We start from the raw sequence: 10,044 nt of genomic DNA, 5'->3' as shown, positions 1-10,044 counted from the left end.
ATTTCAGATACTGCTGGATTTCCTCCACTAGAGAATCATCACCCAGTTCATTCAGACAGTGGAACAGATTGATGGATTTCTCTGTATTAATGTTTCTACTGATCTTCTTCTTGATGTACTGAACCATTACTTCTTTGTTCTGGGAGCTACTTCCTGTTTGTGTTACTAAGGAATGTAGAAGTTTCTGATTGGACTCGAGTGAGAGACCCAAAAGAAAGCGGAGGAAAAGATCCAGATGTCCAGTCTGACTTTTTAAAGCCTGATCTACAGCACTCCTGTGAACATCTGAAAGTGTCCTACAGAACTGATTCTGTTTAAGAACATTTCTCTGTTCCATCATGAAGGTCAGGTGCACATACAGAGCTGCGAGATGTTCCTGAATGCTCAGATGAACAAAGCAGTACATTTTACTCTGGTGAAGCCCAAACTTCTCTCTAAAGATCTGCGTACACACACCTGAATACACTGCTGCTTCTGTCACATCAATGCCACACTCTCTCAGGTCTTCCTCATAGAAGATCAGGTTTTGTTTCTCCAGCTGCTGGAAAGCCAGTTTCCCCAGTTTGAGAAGCATTTCTTCATCGCTCTCCTGCTTCTGTAGGTACTTCTCTCTTATGATGTTGGTCTGAATGGTGAGGAAGTGTGTGTACATTTGAGTCAGAGTCTTGGGGATCTCTCCACTCTCTGCTTCACCCAACATTCTCTCTAGAACAGCAGCTGAAATCCAGCAGAACACTGGGATGTGGCACATGATGTAGAGGCTTCTTAATGACTTCAGGTGTGTGATGATCTTATTGGCCAGGTTCTGATCACTGATCCTCTTCCTGAAGTACTCCTCCTTCTGAGGGTCATTGAACCCTCGTACCTCTGTGACTCGATGGACACACTCAGAGGGGATTTGATCAGCTGCTGCTGGTCTGGAGGTGATCCAGATGAGAGCAGAGGGAAGCAGGTTTCCTTTGATCAGGTTTATCAGCAGCACATGCACTGGTGCTGATTCAGTTACATCACACACTCTCACTGTCTTCTGGAAATCCAGAGGAAAACGACACTCATCCAAACCATCAAAAATGAACAAAACCTTCTCCAACCTGGAAATGTCCATTTCTTTCATCTCCTTAAAAAACACATGAAGGAGCTCCACCAGACTCAGTTTCTGCTCCTTCATCAAATTCAGCTCTCTGAAAGGAAGTGGGAATATGAGGTGGACGTCCTGATTTGTTTTTCCTTCAGCCCAGTCCAGAACAAACTTCAGCACAGACACTGTTTTTCCAATTCCAGATACTCCCTTTGTCAGAACGTTCCTGGTGGGTTCTTCATCTTGTTCAGATACTCCCTTTTTCAGATTTCTCCTGATGGGTTCTTCATCTTGTTCAGATAAGAGCTTTTTTAGAACATTCCTGATGGCTTTGTCTTGTTCAGGTAGGGGTTTAAAGATGTCACTGCATTTGATTGGTGTGTCCTCAGTTGGGTTCCTCCTGGATGCTGCCTCGATCTGTTTCACCTCATGTTCTTTATTGATGTCTCCACTGTCTCCCTCTGTGATGTAGAGCTCTGTGTAGATCTCATTCAGGAGTGTTCGGTTTTCCTGCTTTAGCATCAATCCATTCAAACACTGAAACTTCTTCATCAGATTGGACTTGAACGTCTTCTGGAATTCATCTGCAGCAGTGGATTCTGGGTCGTGTCTGTGACAGGGTGAAGAAGGAAGACATGGTGAGACATGGGCTTCAATGATTAGAGCAGAAGTTAAAATTTTCCTGTTAGATAGATCTTTATGATGTTCTCACTGTGGATTTACTTTATTCTACTGGAGGTTTTCTATCATCTAATCACTCTGTAGTTACTAACAGCAGAGAGCTTTAGAATAGCAGTGTGTCAGTGTCACAGTCATGGTGTTGGTTTTGATCGTACCCTGTAGCTGTGATGATGTTCTTCTCTCTTCTGTCTCCTGCCTTCTGAAGAAAACTGGGAACAAAAACAACAAGTGTTAAAGATCTCAACGTTCCTCACTTTAATACTGGAGTCTAAACCTGAACACAAATTGTACTACAATAATTGTAGTGAGAGCAGGAACACTTGGAGAACACAGAGCTGAATACAACTCCAACATTGTGCACCTGGAGAATTAAATGTGCTCCTGTTTTCATTTCACACTTTTTCCTACTTTTCTATTCTTCCTACACAAACCTCCAAAAGTATTGGAACAGGAAGTCCAGTTCTTTGGGTTTTTGCTCGACACTGAAGACATTTGGATTTGAGAGTAAAAGATGAAAATGATATAATAGATCAGAATTCCAGCTTTAGTCATTAACTGTGACTGTAACTATGAGAATTATGGGATGTTGCCTGTGTACAGGTGAGGAGATTCCAGTTCTGAATTTGAGAGGACGATCCATAGACCCATCACTCTTCATGGAGACACAGCTGGGTTCTGCTGAGTGTGATCTCTCTCTCTTTACTTTACTGTTTAAAATAATAGAAATGGACATGAGACAGAATTTCATTGTTTTAAAATTTGAATTTGTATCATAATGTATCACAATATTTCTGTAACTCTTCAAATTTATTACATTTAACTTGAAATAGTGTTGCACGATTAATTATATCACAATTGTGATGTTTGTTAGTGCGATTGTATGGCGGACACATACTTTCTGAAAACAGTTTGCAGATTTTCCATAACAAAACAAATAAAAACACCAGATAATCTCAGTTTAGGCAGTGCTCGTGTGTGTGTGTGTGTGTGTGTGTGTGTGTGTGTGTGTGTGTGTGTGTGTGTGTGTGTGTGGTCACGTGATTTTAAGGTCTGCGGGAGACCAGGTGCAGGTGAATATTGAGCAGATCGACACTAAACTGGAGTCACACACTATGTAACGCACATCTTTCCTCGTACTACGTCACGGACACACACACACACACACTCACTAAAAGTATCAGTCAGCTCTGCTATCTCTGTCTCTCTCTCTCTCTCTCTCTCTCTCTCTCTCTCTCTCTCTTCAGGGTCTGTTACATTCTGCGTAACAGGTCAGTTTCAGCATTTGGAACCCTGGACGAGATTACACCACACAAGCTACACACACCACACAAATCATCAGCAATCTTCCATAAAACACAAACACATTTAATAATAATGACTGCAAAAACTGCCTGAATTTAAGTGTAAACACGTCCTGTATCTTAAACTTCAGCAGAAAACAGCTAAATAATGGAAATGGGCAGCGGCAGGACATTAGTTTTTACTGTGCTGAGTTTCCCCGCTGGTTCCTACTCCTTCTTCATGTCCTACGGATTACCCTCACTTTCCGGATTACCCGTTTCCTTATGGACATTACCTTCCTTATGAATAATACTTTCCTAAATGGATTATACTTCCTTAAAGGATTATACCCGCATCACGGACCAAACCAGTATTACGATTCGTAACACTCCCTGTCCTCTGTTTGTGTGCTGAATGATTCCATAAACATGATAGAGTTACTTTCGTTTCCGACTCGTGGTTGCCACCTGACAGAGATGTTACCAGTGTACAGGTGAGGGGTTTTCATTCTATTGAGGATAATCCATATATCACTCTTCATGGAGACACAGCTGGGTTCTGCTGAGTGTGATCTCTCTCTTTACTTTACTGTTTAAAATGATAGAAATGGACATGAGACAGAATTTCATTGTTTAAAATTTGAATTTGTATCATAATGTATCACAATATTTCTGTAACTCTCAAATTTATTACATTTAACTTAAATAATTTTGCACAATTAATTATAACACAATTGTGATGTTTGTTAGTGCGATTGTATGGCGGACACATACTTTCTGAAAACAGTTTGCAGATTTTCCTTAACAAAACAAATAAAACACCAGATAATCTCAGTTTAGGCAGTGCTCAGTGTGTGTGTGTGTGTGTGTGTGTGTGTGGGTGCAGGTGAATATTGAGCAGATCGACACTAAACTGGTGTCACACACTTGCACATCTTTCCGGGACACACACACACACACACACACACACACACACACAACACACACTCGCTATAAGTCAGCTCTGCATGCTATCTCTATTTCTGTCTCTGTCTCTGTCTCTCTCTCTCTCTCTCTCTCTCTCTCTCTCTCTCTCTCTCCAGGGTCTGTTACATTCTGTGTAACAGGTCAGTTTCACAGCATTTGGAAATCTGGGACATGAGTTTATTCTGTTGAGTTTCCCGCTGGTTCCTACTCCTTCTTCCTGTCCTCAGATTACCCTCACTTTCCGGATTTAATAATAATGACGACATTACCTTCTTACGGATAATACTTTCCTAAATGGATTATACTTCCTAAAGGATTATACCCGCATCACGGACCAAACCAGCATTGTTCGTAACCTCCCTGGTTCCTCTGTTTGTGTGCTGAATGATTCCATAAACATGATAGAGTTACCGCTTTCCGACTCGTGGTTGCCACCTGACGGAGATGTTACCTGTGTACAGGTGATTATACTTCTAAAGTTATACGCATAGACCCATCACTCTTCATGGAGACACAGCTGGGTTCTGCTGAGTGTGATCTCTCTCTCTTTACTTTACTGTTTAAAATGATAGAAATGGACATGAGTATAATTTTCTAATAATAGAGGTTACCTGTGTAAAATGAGGTTTTCAATATTTCTGTTTAAAATTCATTATAATCTTTCTCACTTCTTACACACTAGGAATAGTAGCATACAGAACACAGATTGTGAACAGGAACAAATAGTGCAGTATAGTTCCTTAAAAATCCAACCCTTGTTTAATTTAACTTTAAATACAACTAAATGCTAATAGTAGCAGATCTCCATAGTGCTGCTTATATCCACATGCTACCATGCCTGGAATAAGAGCAGGAACAAACCGGTCTTCATAAAGTGACAATGGAAATATGGAGTATAAATACAAAAACTAATCAAAAGGCAAAAAATAAACAGTTGTGGGACATTATTTCATCAACCACTTTTTCAAGTGAGTGCTAAAGATTTATTCTTACCATAAATATTAGTTATTATTTCTATAGAAACTCCATAATGCAGATATGAACAGTTCATTAGTAAAACACTAGAACATGGCAGGTTACCAGTCTTTTGAGGGTGAGGTCACATGATCTGTCCCCTGATCAGGGATCTCCATTTTTCAATGCTCGTGTACACGCAGAGTCCTGAAGACGCCGATCTCTTCTGCTGGAATCAATCACATTCATAGAAAACACAAAAACAAACATGCAGTTAAAACTGGGGGAAAATCTTCCTCTAAAGTCCCATTAGAGCTGAAAGCCATAGACATAGACACAGACGCCTCATTGGCTGCTTTGGTCCGTTGCTGCCATACGCCAATGCTGCTGCAATCTTGGTCCAGGTGAGAGTTTCCTGCAAACAAATGCACCTAAACAGCATATATAACATCATAACAATAACAGAGTCATATAATAATAAAAAAAAATAGAGATATTCTGATGATGGTACTTTAATAGTAATGTTAACAGATTAGGGAGGAGTGATATGATATGAGGAGAGAAAATCAGAGCATATGTGTGTTCGAGGGAGTTATGGGCATGGTGAAGGAAACAAGGTGTACAAAGGAACAGTAGGTGTTGAAACTGTTATCATCATGGTGATGAAAAGATGGAAATTAGGGTGATTCTGAAGGAAGAGTACAGTAAGAGTGTAGTGGAGGTGAAGAGTGTTCTGATAGTAGATAGATGAATGGAAGTTGAAGTGGTGATGATAAATGTCATCAGTGCCTATGCTCCAAGTGGGTTGTGAGATGGAGTGAAAAAGAAAAAGAGGAGGAGTTAGATGAAGGTAGATACCTAAGACTGAGTGATTGGTGATTGTGGCAGATTTAAATGGGCATGTGGTGAAGGGAACAGAGAGGGATGAGGAGGTGATGGGTAGGTATGGTTGGGAGAGGAATGTGGAAGGGCAGATGGTGGTAGATTTTGCTAAATATGGATGGTGTGAACACGTATTTTAAGAAGAAGGAGGATCATAGGGTGATAAAGAGTGGAGGAAGGTGCACACAGGTGGACTATGTTCTATGTAGGAGATGCAACCTGAAGGAGTAGATAGATAGATAGATAGATAGATAGATAGATAGATAGATAGATAGATCGATCGATCTTTCCCCAAACTCCATTACATAGAAAACACAAACGCATTATTCCGATAGAAAGTCGTTTCTAGGAAAAACTCACCCACTTTTCTTCTGCACTGCTTGTTGTTGGACATGAATCTCACCGCTTCTGGCTTCTGTTGAAGATCTTTGTGTTTTTCCAACCACTCCTCCAAATAGAGTAGAGGCTGAGAAACACTTTCACTTTTGGGAAACCGATTCGACTCTTTGAATCGACTCTTTGAACCGACACTTCTGACGAGTTGGAAAGGGAATAATTTTAATCGCACTCCGTCAAGTTCACTTTAATGATCAAGAACTAAAAGAGAAAGTGCTGTGATTAATAACAGCATGTAGTGGAGATGTTGTGGAGAGGAAAATTAGCCTTTTTCTCAATTTACAAACTGCTCCATCCTGAACTCCATACTGTGTCCCACTGGTGCCGAATGTGAAAGTGGGTCCTGAAAAAAGGTTTCTTCTCAAATCCTTTCAAGATTTTTATGCCCTTACTTTTAGATTCTCACTTCATAAGTGATCTTACCATCATAAGTCCCAGTGTCCTCAAAAGAGTACCTCTTAATTAACAGCCAACATCCAATTTTTTGGTACTATCGATAAAACTTGTTAAATGTGTCATATTAAATTATAAATGTTATTAAACATGTAAAAGCAAGATTTGAACATACATTTTAATGAGGTTTTGTGTCTGTTCTACTTTTATGTCTGAGTCCACTGTAGAACGTGTTGACTGAGTTTGACATCATCTTGTATTTCTACTAATCAGACACACACAAACACCAAAGAAAGTAAATAATGAAACAAAGCTTCTGCAGAAGTCAGTTCCCCCACAGCCCCAGCAGTCTGTGCTTCCAGCATCTGCAATCAAATTACAAACAGCCAAACACTCCACCATGATGATACCACGTGGTCATGCAACTTACTGGATTACAGTGGCCAGAGAACTGTGATGAAGCAGTACAACTTTATTTCACTTTAAAGGAAACAACTGGACTTTGAACATCAATTTTCTCACAAAAAAAAACCCTATAGAAACCAGAGTACAGCCTAAGAAGGACTAAGTATGGTGTATGGTGTCAATTTCACATCATGAATATTGTGGTAATAAAAAACATGACAAACGTGTATCATATAATTAAAAACAAAGATTTACAAACTCAGTATTTTAATTAACTTTTATTTTAAGCTTCAGTATTCTTTGTCCTTATTTCCAAATTTTTTTTGCTGCACAAGAACAATTTCAGTTTCCTTTGGTCTACTGGTTCAAACCAGACAAAATTCACCTACTAAAACATGTTATTAAAACTTACTGACTGTGTAAAAGGAGCTGTCAGGTTAGAATCAGGGGAGAAAGAGAGAATTTAAACTTGCCCATGGCCTGCATGAGTCTCTTCATAATTATTATAAGCATAAACAGACTTGGAAATGAGGTTAAAACTGAAGCATGAATATAAATTGAGTAAAAAAAAAAGATCATAATTTACTAAAGCAAACTTCAGCAGAATTGAAAAAAAGAAAAGTTATTTTTATCATCAGCAGTGTGTCAGTCAGGTTAGATCTCTCAGGATTTTGTGTCCTTATGATAACTTCTGTGTCTGATTCTGAACTGACTTCCTGTTCTCCTAGACACAGAACAAACCATGTTATTACCCTAAACATAAACAATACTTTCATTCTGGCAAACTAACCTTCAAAGTCCTTCCTTCTGCAAATAAACAAATTTATCCTTGCATAAGTTTTTCCAGTTTCTGTTTTATAGTCCTTCAGTATAAAAGGCCTCGGGGTCCCAGGAACATTAATGACCTCTGAGCCATCAGGGTACAGAAGTACATACTGTAGGGTCCTTTTGAATCCACAGTAAGGACAATACATTTGTACACTTTTAATGTGCTTCTATATTTGTTAATGTGTTTTGCACTTTTCAATACAATAGCTAAAGCTTAAATTATGACAGTAATCTAATTTAATTAGTTTATTTTTTCAGTTGCAATCAGCATTGTTATATCCTATTAATGTTTTAGTTATTTTACCGTTGAATTATCTGATGTCACAACGAGGGGAATCAGCATTTTTATGTGTTGGATGGTAGAAGAGTCTTTTATCTAGTGAAACTATCGGTTCTTTTCTAAAAAATTGACAATTTCTATACTTTTTAACCTTAAATGCTTCACTGTGTCTGTACTTCTGCAGAGATGTAGGATGATTTTGAAGTTGAAGGAGAAAATGAGTTGGGAGTTTTTCGACATACACTAACTGCCTTAAACTGGAATACACATTGTTGATGCAGAGCTCGACAAGATGAGCATTTGAGGTTAAAAGCATAAACATTTTTTTTTTATGCTTTTATCGATGTTTTATTTATTTTTACCAATTTTAGAAGTTCAAACTCGGGGCACCATAGAAGTCCACAATATATACAGAAATCCTGAAATGTTTTCCTGAAAAAAACTATTTCTTTACAACTGAAGAAAGAAAGACATGAATATCTTGGATGACATGGGGGTGTCTGTTATCTGTAAATCTGTTATCTATTATCTGTAAATTGTTCTGGATGTGAACTTCTCCTTTAAGGGTGAAAGATTTAGTCCCCATACATTTTAATGTTCATGTGTTTATACAGGTTGGGAAAGTGACCTTTCTTCTCTAATACTTCTCTTGCATCTGATCCCACCTTCTGCCCAAGGCCAGAAAAGATCAGGAAAGGTGTCTGCCTCTCAAGCAGAGAAGCACCTTGTTGTCTTCAAGAAGGTTTGTTTGTTATTTGTTTGTTTGCTTTTTCTGTTTATTATTTAACATATTGGTGATGGTTCTTTTTAATTTGCATGGTTTTCTCAGAGTGGAACAAACATTGAGGAGCATTTGTGAGAAATCACAGCTATTGCTAAGCCCTACCTCCTGGCCGTGGGACCTCAGAAGAATTCAGTTCACCAGTACTTCATCGTTCTTGATCAGCCATTCCATGCTAGTCAACCTTTTCTCTTGGTGACTTTGAGGAGTTGATTAAGGCACACTTTGTTTTTGGCTCCTCTTACAACATTACAAGCCTCTTACAAGCCTCGCCTTTAAGATGCTGCCTCAGAAGCAACACTACGATCTCTTAGGGCACTATATCCATGGTCGTCTACGACTGAAGGAGGCCTACTACTACAACATTATGCTACACAACATGTACACTTTCATTCAGACCACTGTGTACAACATAGATGTTGGCAAAGTGAAAGAGAGTTCTCGTGTTGCTGAGGTCAGAGCAAGGCTGCTTAGCTCAGTACCATAAGTTATTCTGCCCTCATGAAGTGTTTTGTTCAAGTTACTTGGTTTAAAATTGCTTCTTAGGCACTTCAGATTAGTTCATGGTTTTGTACCTGGAAAGTTATTTTTGAGATTCAGAGTCAGGCCCAGGATGCTGCTTTGCTCCGTCTGTCTCCACATGACATTGCTAATAAAAGGAAAACAGAAAGTTCAATTGAAAATGAGAAAAATCTAGTTTAATTCGGAAGCCAAACGAAAGAGACTTTTTTCAGAGAAATGGGGAACTGATGAACCAACTGAAATAGTGCTCAGCACAAGATTTGATAGCAGGAGAAATAAAACCACTGAAACATTTTATCAAGTTGTTGTAACAGATAAATTTGATTATACAGTGGAACCCGGTTATCTCGCCCTCGGTTACCTCGACAACCCTATTAAGTCGACGTTTTTGAAGTGGAACCGCCAAATTCTTGCTTTTTCTAAGCATTTTTTATCGGTTATGTCGACTTTTTTTATGTCGCGGAACCCTAATATCTCGAGCACAAGGGGGGGAAAATTAGAAATTTTAACGTCAATTATCTCGATCAGCACTGTGCAGACGCAGAAGAACTCGCGAAAGTGGCTGAAAAATCAAGCCTTACAGATACTAGAGGTGTTG

General features: G+C 39.0%; 1 protein-coding gene and 1 long non-coding RNA gene across 2 annotated transcripts; one reads left to right on the top strand and one right to left on the bottom strand.

Annotated features, from left to right (window-relative positions):
* Positions 1-4: 4 nt before the first annotated feature.
* LOC124377319 (NLR family CARD domain-containing protein 3-like) lies at positions 5-6,219 on the bottom strand (the record flags this gene model as incomplete). The annotated part of the gene is made up of 6 exons (XM_046836745.1): positions 6,202-6,219; positions 5,086-5,206; positions 2,350-2,466; positions 1,915-1,968; positions 1,397-1,688; positions 5-1,336 (listed from the first exon to the last, which is right to left on the bottom strand). Coding segments are annotated over exons 2-6 (1,848 nt in total), but the record flags the coding sequence as incomplete, so codon positions are not given.
* Positions 6,220-7,953: 1,734 nt separating this feature from the next.
* Positions 7,954-9,782, top strand: LOC124376918. The gene is made up of 3 exons (XR_006924003.1): positions 7,954-7,994; positions 8,758-8,885; positions 8,973-9,782. It is a non-coding gene; the product is annotated as an uncharacterized LOC124376918 (long non-coding RNA).
* Positions 9,783-10,044: the final 262 nt, after the last annotated feature.

This window comes from Silurus meridionalis, chromosome 23, assembly GCF_014805685.1.
Source record: "Silurus meridionalis isolate SWU-2019-XX chromosome 23, ASM1480568v1, whole genome shotgun sequence".
NCBI lineage: Eukaryota > Metazoa > Chordata > Actinopteri > Siluriformes > Siluridae > Silurus > Silurus meridionalis.
Note: the sequence above shows the minus strand (reverse complement) of the source record. Positions and strands in the feature narration are given on the sequence as shown.